The sequence below is a fragment of the Stylophora pistillata genome, chromosome 11 (assembly GCF_964205215.1).
Source record: "Stylophora pistillata chromosome 11, jaStyPist1.2, whole genome shotgun sequence".
NCBI classification, from domain to species: Eukaryota; Metazoa; Cnidaria; class Anthozoa; order Scleractinia; family Pocilloporidae; genus Stylophora; species Stylophora pistillata.
This window is the reverse complement of record NC_142529.1, coordinates 24,724,411-24,745,652: the sequence shown is the minus strand read 5'-3', so window position 1 is coordinate 24,745,652 and position 21,242 is coordinate 24,724,411. Positions and strand designations below refer to the sequence as shown.

Genomic DNA, 21,242 nt, shown 5'->3' with positions numbered 1-21,242 from the left:
TTGACTAATTTCCGCTTCCGGCAAATCTCGTTTTGGTGTAGCTGACTTTCTTAATAAGATACCAGATCCTATGCCTTCGTCTTCGTCTGAGTTCACTTACTTAGCTTGACATAGCAGATTCTATGCCACAAAGATGTCTTCGTTCGAGTTAACCTCGCGCAATTCCGAAGAAGAAGACTTGTCTGACTACGATGAAGCTTTGGATGAAGTAAACCAGCGCATCAAAGAAGCTTTCGATATCTTGAAGCGTGAGACGAGAAAAGTTCGCAAGGAAAAGCGATCGCTCGACAAGGTCGCAAAGAAGCTGGAGCACGTCCATTTTTCGACGATGGTGCAACTTAACGTCGGTGGTCACCAATTTTCAACCAGTGTGGCAACACTGAATAGAGATCCAGGTACGCTTTTATTAAAGCTGTCTTAGAAAGATTTCCGCACAATCAGTTTTGTAAAACAAAACCTTACTCCCAAAGGCAATTTATTGTTTTCGCCATTGCTAATCCGGATCTAAGAGATGTATGCAGAATGAATTATGGGTCTGTGCAGAAATCTTACCACAGTCTGTATCGTATATCGCCACATGAAGAAATATAGTAGAGGTTTTGATTGAATTTCTTTATTCAACATTAGAATTATACATGTCAGTAATTATATTGTATCAAATGGGGAAAAAATCAAATGTGAACACGAAGGACCATAGTGACCTCTATTTTTGAATTGTTTTGGTTCGTTTGTGTGCTCAGGGCCGAGTTGTTCAAAGGTGGGTTAAGAAAACTCCAGATTAATGTGAAATTTGATTTCAGATCTGAAAGCGTTAAAAGAAAATTCAGTTTAATTCCATTCGTTTACAGTTTCATTATTAAATGCTTTAAAAAGAGTTGTCCCTAAACAGCTTTTGAACAGATAGATATAGAAACCCATACTAAAATTTAACCATGGGTTAGCGCTGATCGGCCTTCGAACAACCGAGCCTAGACCTCCAGTGGAATCAGTCATAACACATTAAACATGGTGCAATGTTTTAAGCATTCTTAGTTTTTCTAAACTTTAAATCCTAGGGATGTTCATCTTTAAATCCTAATGTGTTCATCTTCTCGTCTCAGTTGTACCCTTGAATCATTGATTTATCCTCTTACCCCTAAGAGTGACTGGGTTTTAACTTCTCTTTCCAGTGTCTTCCTTGAATAGAATGTAGAGGCCTTGAGAATTAAGGAATTGGCCACCAATTTAAGATTAAAAGAGCTCCTGATTGTCCAACAAATTCTCTTCAATACCACAGGAAAAGTAGAGAAAACAGTTTGGAGAACATGAAATCAATACAAGAGTGTAAAGGATCAAGGTATTGAAAATAAGAGAAGTGATCGCCAACCTGATAGGCGTTATTGTTGGTAAAATTGAAGAACAGCTCCCCAAAATATCTGTTGGCCAACTGTCGGCTGACTGTTGGCAAACAAAACACAAAACACAATGAAAACAAATTCAGACACGAGTAAATAGACTGTCATCTTGGTAAGTTTGAACTTTCACAAATACCTCAAAATGAATTTTGACAAACACCATGGGATAGATGTAAATTTTGAGTGCGAGGCATTATTGGCCATATCAATCATCACTTATGTGAACTTGATGTGTAGTATCTGACTGACACATTTTGTTCCCCTGAAATTGGAAGAGTTTAGGGGAGCTGTTCTTCAATTTTACATTATTGTTAAAGGAATTCTCCTTGAGGGACCAAGGAGAACAAAGGTACTGTGCTGGGGTGTAAGGTTAAGTCTTTTTTCCATTACAACCTTAGGTTCTATGTTACATGCCATGTTTTCTGGGAGATTTGACACAAAGCCCAGTGAGGATGGATCATACTTCATTGATCGAGATGGAACCCACTTCCGCTACATCCTGAACTATCTTCGTAGTGGGCAGCTTGTTGTGCCAGAAGACAAGATTGTTCGTAAGGAGCTGCTCAATGAAGCAGAATTTTATCAAGTTCAAGGAATAATTGATGAGCTTAAAGCAAGACCTTTCAAGGACTCCTTGATCTTGTCATCAGTTCAACGGCAAACCTTGGTGGACTGGTTGAAGGATACAATGACAAATGCTAGCAATGATTACATCTTGCTGTACAGAGCCTCCCGCAATGGTTGGAATTCATCTAACTTTCACTCATGTTGTGATAATAAGGGACCAACAGTTACAGTGGCAAAGCATGGAAATTATGTATTTGGTGGATACACTGAACAACAGTGGGAATCCCACGGTAGGGTCTTAGACAATACTACTTTACTATATAATAATCTGCAAAGAAGAACATATAGCCTGCTTGCAGGTGACACTTTGTGTTTTGGCATGGCAAATATTCAGTTACCATATTAAATGAGGAGAAGAACTGAGATGAGGGAAAAAGCAAGGGGAGGAAGAAGGGGAGAAAAACCAGAAAAACCCTTTCCCCCTCCCCCTTACTTTGTCACTCATTCCAAATCTTCCATCTGCCCTAATTGTGGTGGCCAAATATTTGCTGCACTAAATCTTGTTCTTTAAAACAGAAACTAATGCCTGCATGCGAGCGAAGAGTAGAATGATAAAATGTTTTTGCTGTGAAAGTGTCTTTAAGGGGACTGCATAAACACAAATTTGACAATATCATCTTAAATTGCTATTAACTGATATCTCTTATACAAAATAGTATTAATTTTGGTTCAAACTGAATAAGCTACATCCATTATCCTATTATGGGTCAAGTCAACATTTTATGAAGGAAATCTTTTTCTTCCTCATAGGGGATCTTAGTAAACCTGCTTACTTAGATTCCTTGGATTTTCAGAGGAAAATTAGACTAAAGTAGCTAGTTTACAATTGCAGCTAATTGAAATCTTTTTGAAAAGACAATAGATTTGAGGTGTCATCACTTTTTTGTACTGTTTTATGCCATTAGATACTTCATATTAAAGTTGTTAAAAATAATAGCAATAACAATGATAACAATAATAATAATAATAATAATAATAATAATAATAATAATAATAATTGTTAGAATTTTACCAATAAAGTTTACGAATAACGTACCAGGGTAAACCCCTAAGCAAAGGCTGTTTTGAATGGACATCCTGGCCATTAAAATAGTCATTAAAAATAATGATGATGAATAAAAACAAATGAAAATAAGAAAAACATCCAATATAAGTTACAATATAGCTAATAAAAACTAAATTCTTTACAATGAAGAATTGTAACTGTTAACATCTTTTTCTCGCGAACGGGACTTTGAGCGCGATTTCTACACTGAAAAATGTTGAAATTAGTAAACAAAGGCAAAGAGGTGCCCTGGTTTGTGACTGAACTTCGTAAACCATCAATTCTTTTGTGTATAACCTCTAAACTATGTAATAATTAATAAAAATGAAAAAATATGCTCGCCTGATTGGTTGAAAGCGAGAGCTTTTTTCGTGTAATACGAGTGTAAAGTTGGAACACGAGTGCGAATTACAACATATTAAATAAACAACAGCGAAAAACGAAAAATAAAACTAAAGGGACTTAAAACTATGAGGCATTTTGAGAAAGTCATCTACCCTCGCAACGCCTAATCGCGTGTGTTGTGTGACCACTCGAGTTAAAAAAAAAAAAACAAATTATGCCTCGTTTCCGGGAATTTCAAGGTTCCCGGAATCAATTGTTTACGGTAACTTGTATACCCAAGAAAATAACATTTCTTTCTGCGCTCAAGCGTGTCGCAGTTCGACTAAAAGAAGATGTCTTCACCACGAGAGCTCGAAGAAGCGTCCGGTTTACCTAGCGATGAAGCTTTTGAAGAAGTAAACAAGTACATTAAAGGTGTTAACGACATTCTGAAACAAGAGGCGAAGAAAGTGCGTAAGGAAAGGGAAGCGTTCGATGACGTAGCGAAGAAACTCGAACATGTTCACTTCTCGAAGATGCTGAAACTGAATGTTGGAGGCCACCTTTTCGCGACAAGTCTGTCGACCATGAACAAAGATCCAGGTAACTTAAGCGAACTATCCCAAGTTTCAAATACATAGACTGAGGATGATTGTCTAAGATCGTGTAATTTATTCAAAATATTGTACTAACCTCCCGGTTAGCTTAATTGGTTAGAGCGCCGGATTGTGTTGTGCGGGAGGTCGAGGGTTCGGTCCCGGCCGGACCAATACTCATGGTCTTAAAATAAGTGAGGAGAATTTGCTACCTTTCTATAATATCAAGAAATGGATAGATATTCTAGTCTTCTCGGAGAAGGACGAATAAACCGTAGGCCCCGTCTCCTGCAGGGTTAGGGGTAGGAGACGTTAATTTCCCACGCACGAGATTACTGTGTGGTGGATGTCCTCCCCTGGGGTGGGATGGGAGGGAAGGTGAGGTCGTTACATGGACTGAAGCGGCTGCCAGAGGCGCCTGATAATGCTGACGTCCGATCTCAACCTTATCATTGTAACTAGACGCGTTTGTTGTTTAGAGTGCTTAAGACTTTCTTTCGTTTTTTCTTTCTTTCTTTCTGGCGTCGCAATATTTCAATTCGAGTCACTCATGGTAGATCAAATCTATGAAACAAAAGCCTGTAGGGCAATAATATAGCTGATAGGTAAGAGAGAACCGAAACGCAATGAGGATGGCGGAGATTGATACAAATTGCAAACGGGTGACGGACCGCGAGCTTGTAAAGTGTTATTGGCACGATGCCAGATGCACAGACTATGAAATGGATCCCATGAAGACATTTGAACTTTTTCTATTTAGGGATCCCTTGTGGAAAATCAAACCTTTACCACGTAATTTTTGAACATCAAAGAGTGAAAGGTAATTTTTGGATAAGGCATTCTTTATAACTCGGACTTATTTTGAAGTGAATCACGTTTAATGTAAGATGTGGTTATTATTTATCCAGGTTCCATGTTACACGCCATGTTTTCCGGAAGGTTTGACTCAAAACCTGACGAGGATGGATCTTACTTCATCGATCGAGATGGAACACACTTCCGCTATATTCTGAATTATCTTCGCACGGGGGAACTGGTTGTCCCCGATGACAAGACTGTTCGTCATGAACTGCTGATCGAGGCTAAGTTTTATCAGGTGGAAGGAATAATAGATGTGCTGGAACCAAAACCCTTTCAGGATTCAGTGATCTTGTCGTCCGATCAACGCCAGACTTTGCTGAACTGGTTGGAAGACGTTCCAGATGTCACCAACGCTAGAGAGAAATTGTTGTACCGGGCCTCTTGCAATGGCTGGGCTGCGAGCAACTTTCATTCCTGTTGTGATAACAAGGGACCAACAGTCACAGTGATAAAGAGCGGAAATTACATATTTGGAGGATACACTGAACAACTGTGGGAGTCACATGGTAGGGTCTTCAATGAATGAAACGTACTTTCCAACTGTTAAGGGAGCAAGAGTGGTGCAGTGATGAGAGCGCTCGCCTCCCACTGCTGCGGCCTGGGTTCGATTCCCGGATCTTGTATCACATGTGGGCTAGGTTTGTTGTTGGTTCTCGCCCTTTCTCCGGTGTTTTTTCCCCGGGTCCACTGATTTTCCTCCCTACTCAAAGATCCAATTCGACTTGGAAACAGTGGATAAGAGGACTTACATTGTGGAATGTCCCCTGATAAACCCATTATAATTGTAACTATTATTATTAATGTTATTATTATTATTATTGTTATTATTATTATTATTATTTATTATTATTATTGTCATTAAGTGATGAGTGGATCATGCATTGGACTTGCAGCGAGAGCTCTAATTTTTTTTGAGGTATCAAATTTGGGTGCAAAGTTTGCTGTAAACAAGACGCCTAAAAAATGCAAATAATTGCAAACATTTGGAGTTTTACTTTAAGCAAGGATCCTTGAACTTGTGTCCGGTGGAATCATTCTAATCCAGAAATTAACTCGTGCACTGGAGCTCAAACACGTCTGGAAGTGTTTATTAAGAGGTGCGCTTGTCGTGTGATTATTGTATTATTTTGGCGCCTCAGAAACGGCCTTTTCTAATACAATAAAAAACAAATAGTTATAGTTTTAGGTTGCTGTCATATTGAATGTTTTCCTTGATCATGAAAGTTTACTCTCGAATCAGTTAATGCAACATAAGGGAACGAATGTCCTTTCCTGAAGGCTTGGGTCTGTTTAATAGATATGGAATCTTTGACCTTGTAGAAGTCATATTCATACAAGACAATTTATTAGCCATTTGATTAAAATATCTTTATTCATTAGGTTCTGGATTGTACAAAAAATCAACAACTTCGTTCCTATTTAGTCTTGTCAACCCTGTTGGTCTACCACCAGCAAAGATAACTCTGAAACCCGAAAAGCAGTCGTGCGCTATCTTTTGCCGTGATGTCTATGGGCCAACATTTGGAGGAAACCACGATCTTCATGTCGCCAATGCACCAAATTCTGGCAACTGCTACTCAATCCTCGGCCACTCTTATCAGTGCCCTACAGGTCAGCATGCTAATATGTTTTTAACAGGAAGTGGAAATTTTACTGTCAGTGAAATGGAAGTGTTTGGTTTCAAGAAGCAAGACTAATCGAAGTTAACTAAGATTATTGACTGTTTGTTTGTTGACAATCTCCTTTTATGTTTTTTCCCTGATTTATTAAGCCAGATAGTAAAAACTTCGCTGAATTGTCTTAACTGAAAGCGAAATTGTTGTTCTGTCAGTGAAATGGAAGTGACTACACATCAGTATCCGCGCAACAATAGAGAGCTTTAGATTCGAGTGCGAGAACGAGTACGAGTACGAGTTTTAACCGCGCGAGATCTGGCACTAGTATCTCGTACTCGTAGTCGTGCTGACGAAAATTGTAACTTTAGATTCTAAACAAATGTATCGATCCGAGTGCGAGGGTTTTACTGTAACAATCTCGCCATGTTTAGCCAAAAAAACTATCCTATTAGCATCCGTTTACCTCCTTTGCGATTTATGAAATCACAACGATGGGAGGCAACATCCTTACAAGCAGTATGAAAGGATTGACGATGTTTTTGACGCCATTTCTCCTGAAGAGTTTGCAGCCGAGCTCAGGTTTGTCATCACAGGATTGCGTCTCCTTCTTCGGGCATTAGCAATTCCAGAAATGTTTACTTGTGCCAATGGCACGGTATGTTCAGGAACGAAAGGGCCGTTGATTTTATTGAAACTTTCCTCTTACCCATGTCGTCTCTCGGATATGATTCCTCGCTTTGTTCAGTGCCCGAGCTGAGCTTAATCTTCAACGAGGTGATCAGCTTTACTTAAAAGAACCATGGATACTTGCTCAGAGATCTCGATCAACCCTGGCTGAGTAGCCAACATCTGGAAGACTTTGCTCTTGCTGTCCATGGAAAGGGAACAGCTCTTGAGAATTGCTAGGGGTTTGTAGACCTGACAGTTCGCCCAATTTGTCGCCCAGGAGAGAACCAGCTTGTACCCAGTGGGCACAAAAGGGTACATGCCCTAAAGTTTCAATCATTTGTTGCGCCAAATGGTTTAATAGCCAATTTGTATGGACCAGTTGGTAAGCTAATACGCTTATTTGCATCGTTCTGCTGTAATGCCTCCCCTTATTTAAGCCCCCAAATTTGAAACTGAATTGAAGTGTCACGACCGTAAATCCTCGAATAAGCACCCCCTTCGTATAAGTTCCCCTCCTATCGACCAAAAATTTAAAATAAGTACCCCCCTCAAATAAGTGCCCCCTCCCCTCCCCTCATTTTGTGGATGAGTAGTGAGAAAGCAAAGGATGCATGGTTTTCATCGTGTAGTATTAGATTTGTACATTGCACTAATGGTGAGTTAAACTCTAGGATCAGTTTTTTACGTCAATAAATAGTTAATTTTGTTTATGTTTAGATGATGTATTAAAAAAATGGTCATGTCAGGCCACCATTTGGGAAAAATTAAATAAGCGCATTTTCTCATAAATTTGAATTAAGCTCCCTGGGCGCTAATTGATTTGAGGATCTACGGTATCTACACCTAGAGGAGTGGGCTGGAAAGATCAAAGTTATCAGGAAACATTTTCGGTAGTCAGCCCCTTGGTAAGAGCTTCGTTAAATGTAGCCTACCCTTGAATCCTTACACAAATATCTATAACCCAGCCCCTACTAAATCAAAATGGCTATTAACCAATTAACTTGGAAAATCAAAAAAAAATTTAAATCACAGTTTGTAACTCAACAGTTACCTGCAGCTACAAGAGTGTTATAACACTAGCTACTGATATAAATCCAAGTATGTTTACTCTATAAATTTTCATTTCAGAGGGTAAAAGGCATGATGCTGGTGTGTTAAGAATGTTTGGCCTCCTTCATAACCTTCAGCAGCATTCATTTGATACCAGTGGACAACCACTGTGTATATATGGCGACCTTGCCTATCCACTCAGATTCATCTTGAAGGATGAAGTAAAGTCAGGGAAGCTGTGGAGTGGGTGTTTAGCAACATAGTAACATACTTCGCTTTCCTAGATTTTAAGAAAAACTTAAAGATTGGATTAAGTCCAGTAGGTGTAATGAATTCAGTGGGTGCTCTGCTTCGGAATGCACGTATCTGCTTTTATGGATCAACTACAAGCACCTATTTTGATGTTCAACCTCCTACATTAGATGATTATTTTCAGGTTTAAAGTTCTTGATTTGCTACATCCTAGTTAGTACCAACTATGGCTACATTTAAGCAATGCAATTTGGCAAAGTGATGAGAAGATAAAAGAGAAGAAGTGAACCAAATTATAATTGTAATTATATTTTCTGCTTGTAAATTTCTATGTATAGTTAGCAATGAAAGGAGTAATTGATGAATATGGGATGTGGATCCATGGCCATCAATTTTTTTTCCTTTATGGAGAATTTTCAAATCTAAATTAATTTACTTGAGAAAATCAAAATTGTAAATATGTATAATTTTTAATTTCAAAACAGCTGAACTGACTTTGTAATAATAATACAGTACATTTATATGATACAACTAAAAAGATATAAAAATAATGTATTCAGATATTTTACCATACAAACTCTTCCTTAGTTTTCATTTCATAAATATAATGGTATTAATATGACAATAATTAATGAGAAGCTAATAAAATGTTTCAGCGTTCAAGGTTTTATTATAGTGTTCGGCGATTTTCGTCCAAGATATACCTCTCTCTTTTGAATCTGGTCAGTACTTGTGAGGCTCTTCAACCAGTACTTCTCTGAGAAGCATAGTTTCGTGTTTCCTTTCCAAATAAAAAGTTCTCGTTTCGCTATAGCTACGAATATAAGAAAGTCGGGAAAGTGTCAACCACATTACAACAATTCACTGTTTATATCCCTCATGTATGGTTAAAATTCAAAGGGTGAAAGTGCTTTTTAAGGCTCTCATTTTTCAATTTAAATTTATTCGACTGGCGATATGTTGTTTACGTGTTTAGACCTCAGAATTTCGTGAAAATAGGTCGACCAAAAAGTATCAAATATGAATGGAATCAGGGTTTGTAATAACATTCAATTCGATAAAACCTCTGTATAGGGCTTTAAGTTTGCTTTTGCTGACTTAGAAAAAGACTAGGGTAAGTTTAAAATACAAAATACTCACCTTTCGAAACTCGTTCTCTAGGGGACGACTTCTGGTCAAAATCTCGTTGTCGACGAGCGGCGGACGACGAGTTTCCCGCTTCCGTGACAGTGTCACGCACAGCAACGCATGCGCAATGTGAGCACGCTAGTCAACTCGTACTCGTACTCGTTCTCGTACTCGAATCTAAAGCTCTCTATTAACATTTCAAGGGAGTTAGGCTGCTTGCAGGCAGTATTTTGTGTTTCTGGTTTTTCTCTCCCTCCCCCCCCCCTCCCTTCGTCACTCGTCCAAAATCTTCCACCTGACCAATATAACGACCGAATATTCGCGCTTGGTTCTCGCGCTTCAAAATACTACCCCTGCAAGAAGGCTAAGCTATAAAGGAGCTGATAACATCTAGTCGTAAAAAGCCTGCATTATAGAGCACTTTTCAAGTGAGTGTCAGTTTATCACAACAGCCATGCAAAACAAAGGAAGCTATCGAAAGGAGCCAATGAGAACACAAAGGGATAGATCACACAGCCTCCCAAGAGGCGCGGGAAAACGATGTGGTAAACAAGTCGCGTTTGGTTTTGGCTGTGTCTGATTGGTCGATCGAGAGGATGACGTAAGCTTAGGGGCCAATCAATTATCGCCTGGAGGGTTGTAGGATTTTGGTTGTGTCACCATAAAATTAATATATGATAACCCTCATTGGCATTTCTGTTTTTCATAATCCCCCCGATCCCGTGGGGGTTATATACTAGTACCTTAATTAAAGGAACGTTTGTCGCACTTTTTTGGGATGAACCCTCTTTACTTTGAATAAAGGCTAATAGTTTCTAAAGAAACTGTTTGGGGCTGCGTCGGTGGGGGTAACGAAATAATTTGAATATATCAACAAAGTTGAAATGGTAAATTGGCCACCGTTACGATTATAAAAGCTGACGTTTCGAGTGTTAGCCCTTCGTCGGAGCGAATGTGGTAGCTTCTTGTGCTAATTCGCAAATTAACGACTCTTATGCGTCCATATGCGTCGCTAAACTTTTGAAATAGCCAGTTTTAATTGTCTTTAATCAATTCCAAGAGAAAACTAGACTCGCCCTACTAGCCCTTTGCACTCTTAAATCAGAACGCCCATTCTCTACACTGCAGTTCTCTTTACATTTCCTATGGCGCTGGCAACAAAACTTTGTTCAAACATCAAGAGCTCCTTTTTCTCCTCGTGATCATTGTGTTTGATTCATGTTGGAATTTATCACATGTAAGATTTACCAAAAAGCAAATGTTTTCGATTTAATCGGATTTTAATTCAATGCATAAATTTTAGTTTCTCAGAAGAAAATGGGTTAAGAGAGGACAAGAAGCCAGTTTGGAGACGTAAATAAGAATTTTTAAGCATCATATTCTTTAAAAATATGCATAATACATAATTTTACCCGAACTATTAAATAATTGTATGATATTTCCACAATGTTCGAACGCATTAAAGACTGAAGGGGAATGTTCCTACCATCCCCACATCTCTCTCGCACAACAGTGGAATGTCATTTGGCACATTTGCCCGACGATCAGATGTGATACGTTTTTAGTCCTTGACGCAGGTTCCATGTTATACGCCATGTTTTCAGGAAGATTTGACACAAAACCCGGCGAGGATGGATCTTTCTTCATTGGTCGAGATGGAACACACTTCCGCTTTATCCTGAATTATCTTCGCACGGGGGAGCTTATCGTCCCTAACAACGAGACCATTCGCAGAGAACTGCTGGCGGAGGCCAAATTTTATAAGTTGAAGGAATGATAAACGAGTTAGAACCAAAGCCACCAGCAGTTCCAGTAGTCGAATCGATTGTAGTTGAACCGTTCAAGAATTCAATGATTCTCTCGTCCAGTCAGCGGCAGACTTTGATTAATTGGTTAAAGAGCACCCCAGACTTTCCTAATAACGATGCGAAATTGTTGTCCCGAGCTTCTGGAAATGGCTGGGCTGCTTCCAACTTTCACTCCTGTTGTGATAACAAGGGACCGACATTTGCAGTGATAAAGAGTGGAAATAACATCTTTGGAGGATATACTGAGCAAAATTAGCAAAGTAAGTTCTTAACACTGACCTTGTATTTCAAGCAGATCAAAATTTTGACTTAAATTAAAGTCAACAATATTAGATTCTATTAGGCACTGAAATTGACATCATGTCACGTGACACAAGCACGTGTTTGAGCCGCGCACGCTATAAATAAATAGACCTTAATGGCTATCACAGTAACTTACGGACCCAGTAGTTTGCATTATGGGCCAGGGAAAAATAATTAAAAAAAAATACTTTTTATAATTTATTGCTGAAAACGACCCTGAAAACTTCATTATAAAAGTGCTAGCAATGTAGTTTAACGCGTATTTATGCTCGAGAATTTTCGGGATTATAGCTTGATTATGCTCTATGCTCTGAGAAAAAATATCAGGCATTGATTTTAATTGGTTGGTATGCTTCTTCGTTTCTTTAAATCCTAGGTAGTAGCTCCCACAAAAGAGCAAAAACTCTTTTTTGTTCAGTCTTGTCAACCCGAGAGGTCTGTCACCAACAAAGATGGCTTTGAGGAGTGGAAAAGAAGGATACGCTATGTATTGTTACAGTGGCAATGGTCCAGTATTGGGAGGGGGAAGTTATTGTGATCTTCATATTCCCAATGAACCAAATTCCAACAACTGTAGCACATATCTGTATAACTACCAATGCCCATCAGGACAAACTTGTAACACATTTTTGACAGGAGGTCAGAACTTCAGGGGGAGAGAGATGGAAGTTTTTCGGTTCTGAACACAAAACGATTTTTTTCTCTTGGTTTGTAAACTATAGTCTGTCTTTCATTTCCTTTTTGAGTTTTTGTTGCTCAAATACTGTTGACTTCAGTAACACGAAAAAGGAAAACTGTTAAACTCTTCGAGTAGGAAGAACGTACTGTGTGTTGGTTTAGTTCGATGTAGTATAACTGTATCTTTTCGAATGGTTATAATAACCGTGACTATTAAGACCTTTACGCTGTCTATGACTTGAATGACAGTGCGTGCCCGTATGTGTTCGTACTTCTGATGAGATTCACATGTTTTTGTAACTTTGATTAAAAACGACTGACATCAATAAATTAGCATCAGAGATTCTTTTCCATACGTTTCTCGACGTTATAACACTCATCACCTAAACTTCCCTCTTGCTCGGAGGCCCTGACACTCTGTCAGTCACAACAGCTAACTCTTTTGTGCCTAACTAGTGTAAGGGGAGGGGGGTGATGGAAAGCTATTGATCTCACATTCTCTTACGAGGAATCAGAATGATGCTCTCTCACCTTGCAAAGCAATCTCAAGGGACATTGTCAGCGAAGAGCTCTACGCGTAACACGATCATTTTGATATGTCACAGTATGTTTACAAGAAATATATGGCGGCCATCACGGCAGTTGCGCAACTCTGCCGAGCTGAATAGCTTCAGTTTTCTCAACTTATTTCATAGTGTGAATCATCACGGAGCGAACTCAAAACGGCAGCTTTTGAACCCCTCTACGGAAGCCAATTGTCGTTATCAAATCAGTTGATAAAACCAATGCTACTGACAGTTCCAGTGATTTTAATTAACACATTTATTTACATTCATCCTATTGGTTACCGCAAAGACTGCTCAATGCAAGTGTTGTTTTCTATCGGACAGAAATGCAAGATAGGTTACACGCTTTTGACATGGCAAAAAATGATAATAAATTACTCCATTCCTTATCAAATAGCAGATTGCGTGAGGAATGTCATCCAGCCGCGCGGAACTATTTCTGGGCATTTTGAAAAGGAGAACTAGCTTCGAATATGAGAGTATTTTCTTTCCTTTTTTTCTTTTTTTTTTTTTTCTTCTTTTTTTAATTTGATTTTCATATGACTCATTGGCCTGTGCACCCGTTAAAGTTTAGAATCAGGGAAATCAAGCAGACGACGATCCTCTCTATAGATATATTAAAACGCTAAGACTCATTTTCCCAATTGCTTTCAAACCCAAACGATTGCAGACTCTTCACCCAGTAACGTCATGAAGGCTAACACTGATCACGTGTTTGGTAGCCGCACTGACTGGAGAAAAAACAACGCGGGCGCGAGGTACTCCGCTGAAGATAAAGAAAAAGATGTTAGAGTAGCAAAAATCTACAGAAGCATCAGCAAGGTTCTATATTTTTTGTAAACTTTTTTGTTGTCGTTTTAAATCATTTTTTATCTTCTCCCTTCTTTCTTTTATTAGAGTTTACCTCTTCCCCCCTTTCTACCCTAACAAACTGATATTGTGAGCTTTCCGGCATTCCTGGGCCTAATCGAAGGGGGTGCTTTTTAAGTTAATGCAGCAATAGGACAAAAATTGAAAGAACCGGTAAAGCACATCAAGGAACTATGCAAGTACATGAAGATAGATAACACAGGAACAGATTAGAAATTGATCTTCAGTGCTGATTCCGCTGCAGTTAAAGCTAAAAAAGTTCTAAATAAAGTGGCAACATAAACAGGTTTTTCTTGTATCCCTCAGTATTATTTGAGAAAGTGAGAGAGAAGGCGTTCCTTCGAGGGAGCCGCTTGCATCACGGGGCGTTAATTCTCGGAAATGCGGTCTGTTACGGGTCGCGTGACCACTAGGGTAATACCTTCATCGTCCATCTTTCCCGGAAATCATATGATTCCCAAAATACTTTGTTCTCAGTCGCTTTGCCTATCTGAAAAAGGTCTGCACCTAGGTTTCCTGCTTTGTTTTAGTAAAGAAGATGTCTTCGCCACGAGAGCTCGAGGAAGCATTCGACTTGCTGAATGCGGAAGATTTTGAGGCGGCCCGCAAGTGCGTTGAAGGCCTCCACGACGTTCTAAAGCGAATGAAAGCGAATACAGTTCACAAGGAAAGTAAAGCGTCCGATGACGTAGCGAAGAAGTTTGAACATGTTCACTTCTCTAAGATACTGAAACTGAATGTTGGAGGATACCTTTTCTCGACAAGTTTGTCGACCATGAAGAAAGATCCAGGTAACTTAGGCTAACTAACAATACTATCAAATACTTAAACTAAGAAAGACAGTTTGGCGTCACATTATTTCGAGTCACTCATGATAAGCGTCCCATAGATAAATCGAAACTATGAAAAATAAAATCTGTTCGGTCTCGTGAAAAATAGTTGATAGGTAGGAGGGAAACGAAAGGGGACGAGGATTGTGAAGGATGACAAAATTGATATATACTGATTGCAAAAGACCGACGAACCAGAAAAAGGTCAGTCTCCTTCTTAAGCGTTGTTTGAAATAGTCACGCAACGCGCCCTCCCCCCACTAAGGGAGAGAGAGCATATTGCGTGACGAGACCCAACAAAAGCTGCGAAGAAGACTAGACAAGGTGAGCACAATGCAAAATGCACGGACCATGACATACATGCCTTGAAGACATATGAAATTTCACTGTCGATGGAAAATCAAACGTCTCTCACGTTAGAAAAACATCAAAAAATTGAAAGAAACTTTTTGTAATTGCAGCAACAGATAGAGTCACTGAGAAACAAACGAAAAACATTTCATAGAACTTATGCAAAGTGTTATCTGATTTTTAATAACGTATATTGACCTGTATCGAATTAAATGTGATTTTTGGTTATTATTTATCCAGGTTCCATGTTACACGCCATGTTTTCCGAAAGATTTAACACCAAACCTGACGACGATTGAACCTACTTCATTGATCGAGATGGAACCCACTTCCGGTACATCCTGAATTATCTGCGCACGGGGCAACTTGTCGTCCCTGACGATGAGACTGTTCGTCTTGAGCTGCTGATCGAGGCCAAGTTTTATCAAGTTGAAGGAATGATAAAGGCACTGACGTCCCCCTTCGAGGGGTCTGAGATCCTCTCAACTGACCAGGGCAAAACTTTGATGATGTGGTTGAAGAACACCCCAGGCCTGGGCAACGTCAGTGATAAATTGTTGTACCGTGCCTCTCGTGATGGCTGGGCTGCCTCCAACTTTCACTCCTGCTGTGATAACAAGGGACCAACGATTACAGTGATAAAGAGCGGAAATTATATAATTGGTGGATATTCTGAAGAACAGTGGAATGGTAGGGTTGTAACAAAACCGTATAGTCTCTGTCTTTAAGGCCGCGGCTCTAAGTTTCTGTAGAGTAATTCTGGTTAGTTACTGAATTAGAGGAACTGAGGCGAAGCTTGAATTAAAAAAAAATTCATGTGTCCTTCTCTTTCAGAGTTTATCTATTTTTTCAAACCCTTTTTTCTGCAAGTAGAATTGTATTCCCAATGGTTAATTTCGAGACCAATTTGTATCGTTGAAGCAATTTGTAGAAAGATGATTTGTTAGATTTCTTTCTTAGTTTTGATATTATAAACCGAATCGCAAGTGCACTTGATATGAAAGTGTGTTGATGACATTTGTTCCTTTAAGGTTCTTCAGGGTGGAAAAGAGCACAAAACTCGTTCCTATTCAGTCTTGTCAACCCAAGTGGTCTGTCACCAACAAAAATGTCCTTAAGACCGCGTCAAGAAGGATATTTTATCTTGTGCAATATTGCTTGTGGGCCAGTATTTGGGGGTACGGGTGATTATGATATCATCATCAACAGCGCACCGAATATTAACACTTGCTCTACTCACCTCGACTATGCATATCAGTGTCCAGCGGGGCAGCATGAAACCACTTTTCTAACAGGAAAGAAACAATTTCTTGTCAATCAGTGGAAGTTTTTGGATTCGAGAATTGAAAACATTTGTTATAAATTTTGTGGCTGTGGCAGATTCAATTATCAATAGTCTTTATGATACATTCTCTTAGTCATACCGACAGACAATAGATTTTGTATATGTAGAAGTGACCTTATACATACAGACAATAATTTTATGCGCTCAGGAATATGCACGATAAAGCAATTATTGGATTCGGTTTTCGTATGATAGCGATGATTATCAAGGCCTCAGTTTGTGTTATCGATCCGCCTCAGCCTTCGGCTTCGGCAGATAACACAAAACTTTGGCCATGATAATTATCGCTATCATGTTCAACCTCATCCAATAATTATTAATTATATGTCCGTGTAATGTAATAGATAATCAACTCACGTTGGTTAAAAATGTCGCTCTAAACCTAGACGCGCGAACAGATTGATCGTCACAGAAATTGACCCGTTTGTTCTCAGTTTAATTTGGAATTCTGATAGTGATCAGTGGAATGTAAGCGCTGTCGTTTTTTGACGATTCTTAGAATGTCTCACACTGTACAAAGTCAAAGACCTTACTGAAAGAAGAGTGAGAAGACTGTTTCGAAGGAGATACCTAGATAGACAACATAGAGGAAAAACTTTTTCTGATTCTATATAAACATGATTTTTTTATTTTCCTGACATCTGTTTGGGATTAAGGATATTCTAATGAGGATTTTATCTGATTTTCATCCGGCCTTAGTCTTTTTCTTGTCTGAGTTTAGCTCTTGTAGTTATACCGGTCACGATGCAATCTTGCATTTAAAGCCCTTGGTAAAGAGTTCAATAAAGGTGATACACATTTTAATTGTTCATTAAAGGCAATATCCAATAAATGATTGAGTTTGTTACTCAGACCTTGGTTTTGATCATTCAAAAAATCATGCTCAAGTTCATCCAATAATTGCTCATTATGACGACTACGACCCAGTAAAGAGTGTAATAAAGGTGATACACATCATTTTAAGTGTTCATTCAAGGCTATGTCCTCCGTACAAGTCCGCTCACAAATGCTTAGTTTTGTTACTCAGACCTCGGTTTTGATAATTTAAGAACTGTTACTCAACTTCATCCAATAATTGCTCAATATGACGATTACGACAATGACGAGTGTAATGACCATGGTTATGTTACTACAGATGAGAGAGAGTCTACCATAAGTGTTATATCCGGGTATCCATGGATATTGCAGGCTTGGCTGCTAAGCCTAAGGACGTTTTAGATACGTTGGAATGTGACTACTTTCGGTGTAAACTCTTCTTGTATATTGGAGTCTGTTCCGTTACAGTTAAAGACTTTGCGACACTACAAATTGGCGACGAGGATAAAAGACAATCGGATAACAGGCCAAGATGAGTTTTGAAAGGTTTTCGTTGTCACCAGTTAATTTAGAGGCGACAAACTTGGCGGATGAGTGGAAGTTTTGGCTCGATGCTTTCGACAACTACCGAATTGCTACGAAATTAGATAAGGAAAGCGACGACGTTCAAAAAGCTACTCTTCTACATCTTGCGGGGACGGGAGTCCAGCGTTTGCTCTCAGGTTTGCCGGGAGAGAACAAGAAATTTGAGGAAGTTAAACAAGCGTTGAGTGCACATTTTCAGCCGAAGAGAAACAAGTGGGCAGAGAGGTACAAGTTTCGAAAACGTGCTCAACTTCAACATGAATCACTTGATACCTTCATTGCAGAGTTACGTATGCTGAGTTTAACATGCGACTTCGGGGAAGCAATTGATGATAATATTCTTGGTCAAGTTATAGAGAAGTGTTCTGACGGATATCTACGAGAAAAGCTACTACAACAAGGAGAGACTCTTACACTGGAAAAAGCCCAGACGCTCGGGAGAGCAATTGAATCTGCAAGGAAGGATACACAGCTACTTGGGGGTCACGGGGCCCAAAACTTTCCTGGAAAATCTGATGTTAATGCGGTAAGATCTTCAGTAAATAAAGCGAAAGAAAAAGCCTGCTTTCGATGTGCAAAAACGGATCATCTTGCTAATAACGAAAGGTGCAAAGCTAGGAATGCACAGTGCATAAAATGTAAGAAGACTGGTCACTTTTGGAAATATTGCAGATCAAGAGAATCAGAGAATTAAGAAGATGTAAAGTTTGTCCAGCCAGTCCAGCAACAGTCAGATAAGTCTAACCCTGAATATGTTTGTTATACTACTAATAATGAGGGGCTGGGTGTTGAAACTGATGTTGAAATCAATGGTAAACTTGTTCAAATGATGATTGACACTGGCTGTGCTAAAACCTTGATCCCTAAACAGTGGTTTAGAAACAGCCTGAACATTCCTCTTAACCCAACCAATGTCAAGTTCTCAGCTTTTGGTGGAGGAGACCTCAAGTGTTTAGGAGTATTTGATGCTAAACTGAGATGCAATAAGATGGAAGTAATGGAGCCAGTGTATGTGATCGATGTGGAAGGCCCCCCCCTGTTGGGAAGAAGCGCCCTGTCCACCCTCAACCTTGTAAAAATCCATGCAGTAGGGGAGAGCCCAACCAAGGCGAGGGAGAAGATCTATCAGGAGTATGAAAATCTCTTCAAGGAAGAGCTCGGAGACTTTAAGAATTATGAGCACAAAATTAAAATCAATTCAGATGTCCCTCCCAAGGTACAAAAACAAAGGCCAGTCCCAGCACCCTTAGAGGAGAGATTGAAACAAGAAATAGAGCGAATGATCCAAGAAGATGTGATTGAAGAAGCGACAGGAGCATCGTGGATATCACCTGTGCAGATTGTCTACAAGGGGAATGGAGAATTGAGAGTGTGTGTTGATCTCAGGGAAGCTAATAAAGCAGTGATAAGAGAGCGGTTTCCAATTCCTAGAATCCAAGACCTGTTACGGCAACTGAGTGGGGCTCGGATGTTTTCGACTCTGGATCTAAGGAAAGCATATTGGCAGGTTCGCCTAGCGGAAGAATCTAGAGAAATTACATCGTTCATAGCCGCAGGCAAAGTGTATCAGTTCAAAAGGCTGCCCTTCGGACTCGCGTCAGCACCAGAGGTGTACCAAAGGGTCATGAGCATAGTGTGTGAAGGCTTATCAGGTGTGCTTAGCTACTTTGATGATGTTGTGGTGTACGGGTCAACACCAGAAGAACACTGGAAGAATCTTCGTGCAGTTATGGCTAAACTTCAAGACTGTGGCCTTCGTCTCAATGCAGACAAGTGTGCCTTGGGCATGTGTGAGCTGAAATTTCTAAGACACGTCATCTCTACTGAGGGCATTAAGCCTGACCCTGACAAGGTAAAAGCCATTGCAGATGCACCAGTACCTCAAAACCAAGCTGAGCTGAGATCATTTCTGGGAAGTATTACATACCTTACACAGTTTGTTTCCAACCTTGCAACAGTGATCACTCCCTTACGATATCTTACGCAGAAGGGTGTGGTGTGGAAATGGAGTACAACAGAATCCAATGCTTTTGAGGAAGTTAAAGAGCTTCTGATTAAAGCACCATGCCTTGCACACTACTCATTGGAAGCCGAGACCAAACTTGTAGTAGATGCCAGCCCAGTCGGTCTTGGGTGTGTCTTGCTGCAAAATGTTGACAGCCGTTGGCAGCCCATATCTTATGCGTCCAGAAGTCTAACTGCTGCAGAGAAGAGATATTCGCAGATCGAACGAGAGGCAATGGCTGTGCTGTTCGGATTGCAGAAGATGCATTCTTACATTTATGGTCGCCACGTTGTCGTCTCGACTGATCATAAACCACTGCTTGGCGTATTCAATAAAAACACTCAATCAATTCGCCTTGAACGGATTGCTTTGAGATGTCAGGACTATGACTTCACACTCAGTTATGAACCTGGATCTGAGAACATTGCAGATGGACTGTCAAGATTACCTTTGAATACTACTGTTACAGAAACAAGTTTTGTTGAGGAGCATGTACACTTTGTCAAAAGTGCAGATGCTTTGCTCTCAATTGATGAAATAAAAGAGGCTGGAGAGTCTGACCCTGAATTACTAGAGGTGGTGAAGGTACTTGATGGAACCTAGAACCTGGTAAATAATAAATGGAAACATTTTAAAGATGAACTGAGCTTTGCACAGGGCCTACTGTGGCGAGGTCGACGAATTTATGTTCCTGAGAAGTTGAGAAAAAAGGCATTGACCTTGGCACATGAGGCTCATCAAGGTATTGTGCGTTGCAAGCAACGCCTTCGTAGAATTCTGTTCTGGCCGGGGATGGACTCTGACGTTGAAGACTACTGCCGAAATTGCGAGACATGTGTGCGCCTTCAGCCACTACGACGAGACACACCTAATACAGCAACTCCTCTTCCCGATTACTGCTGGGAGAAGTGTGCCCTTGACCTGGTGGGTCCATTTCCTGGAGAGATCTACATCATGACTGTTGTTGATTACAGAAGCAAATGGCCCGAGGCTATTGTTCTTAAGCGTATTACAAGTGAGAGTATAGTCACTGCACTTGCAGATATATTTGCACGATTTGGAAATCCAAAAGTTCTGATCACGGACAATGGACGTCAGTTCGTAGCTGAGGAATTCCAAGACTTCATGAAGGCAAATGGAATACAGCACAGAAGAGTATCACCCTATTTTCCACAAGCAAATGGGCAGGTCGAAAGATTTCATAGGTACCTAAAGCACAGTATCAGAGCAGCAGAGTTAGATGGTCTATCCTGGACAGAGGTTCTGCCCACAATCCTGCAAGTTTACAGATCCACTCCACATGCCGGGACTAACATGACCCCGGCTAAACTGTTTCTCAACAGAGAGATAACAACAAAGTTGCCAACAGTACCAGAAATGGATCAGAACAACCCTGAAGAGAGGTACAAGGAATACCAGAGGAAGTTATGTGAGTATACTGATGCCAAGCGACATGCACAACAACGTAACCTAGTACCTGGGGATATTGTATTTATAGCAAATACAAAATCTGGAAAATTGAT

At 39.9% G+C, this 21,242-nt stretch overlaps 2 protein-coding genes, 1 long non-coding RNA gene, 1 other non-coding gene and 1 pseudogene across 7 annotated transcripts; all 5 read left to right on the top strand.

The window, feature by feature from the left end:
• The first annotated feature begins 133 nt into the window (after positions 1-133).
• On the top strand, positions 134-2,836 carry LOC148720784 (BTB/POZ domain-containing protein KCTD8-like). Its single transcript, XM_088737670.1, has 3 exons — positions 134-395; positions 1,793-2,251; positions 2,772-2,836. The coding sequence occupies exons 1-3, from the start codon at positions 134-136 to the stop codon at positions 2,834-2,836; spliced, it is 786 nt and encodes a 261-aa protein (XP_088593796.1).
• LOC111339876 (uncharacterized) lies at positions 2,287-13,971 on the top strand. 3 transcript variants are annotated; one of them, XM_088738183.1, is made up of 4 exons: positions 2,287-3,993; positions 4,895-5,353; positions 6,228-6,458; positions 13,588-13,971. In XM_088738183.1, the coding sequence occupies exons 1-4, from the start codon at positions 3,744-3,746 to the stop codon at positions 13,755-13,757; spliced, it is 1,110 nt and encodes a 369-aa protein (XP_088594309.1). In that variant the 5' UTR covers positions 2,287-3,743; the 3' UTR covers positions 13,758-13,971. The 3 variants fall into 3 exon arrangements, with proteins under 3 accessions (XP_088594309.1, XP_088594310.1, XP_088594311.1); XM_088738185.1 differs by lacking the exon at positions 2,287-3,993 and adding an exon at positions 4,080-4,806; XM_088738184.1 differs by lacking the exon at positions 13,588-13,971 and having other exon boundaries at positions 2,294-3,993; positions 6,228-6,651.
• On the top strand, positions 6,905-10,386 carry LOC148720783 (uncharacterized). The gene is made up of 2 exons (XR_015993087.1): positions 6,905-7,042; positions 8,261-10,386. It is a non-coding gene; the product is annotated as an uncharacterized LOC148720783 (long non-coding RNA).
• On the top strand, positions 10,524-12,702 carry LOC148720782 (uncharacterized; annotated as a pseudogene). Its single transcript, XR_015993086.1, has 2 exons — positions 10,524-11,630; positions 12,050-12,702. The product of XR_015993086.1 is annotated as an uncharacterized LOC148720782 (transcript).
• A 170-nt stretch (positions 13,972-14,141) lies between the features above and the next one.
• LOC111339887 (uncharacterized) lies at positions 14,142-17,166 on the top strand. The gene is made up of 3 exons (XR_015993088.1): positions 14,142-14,578; positions 15,209-15,658; positions 16,000-17,166. It is a non-coding gene; the product is annotated as an uncharacterized LOC111339887 (transcript).
• Positions 17,167-21,242: the final 4,076 nt, after the last annotated feature.

Coding starts and splice junctions, on each gene's coding strand:
- LOC111339876 (XM_088738183.1), top strand. CDS start 3,744: ATGTCTTCACCACGAGAGCTCGAAGAAGCGTCCGGTTTACCTAGCGAT. Junction 3,994..4,894: donor GACCATGAACAAAGATCCAG/GTAACTTAAGCG, acceptor TTATTTATCCAG/GTTCCATGTTACACGCCATG. Junction 6,459..13,587: donor CTCTTATCAGTGCCCTACAG/GTCAGCATGCTA, acceptor AAACGATTGCAG/ACTCTTCACCCAGTAACGTC.
- LOC148720784 (XM_088737670.1), top strand. CDS start 134: ATGTCTTCGTTCGAGTTAACCTCGCGCAATTCCGAAGAAGAAGACTTG. Junction 396..1,792: donor AACACTGAATAGAGATCCAG/GTACGCTTTTAT, acceptor TTACAACCTTAG/GTTCTATGTTACATGCCATG. Junction 2,252..2,771: donor ACAACAGTGGGAATCCCACG/GTAGGGTCTTAG, acceptor TCTTCCTCATAG/GGGATCTTAGTAAACCTGCT.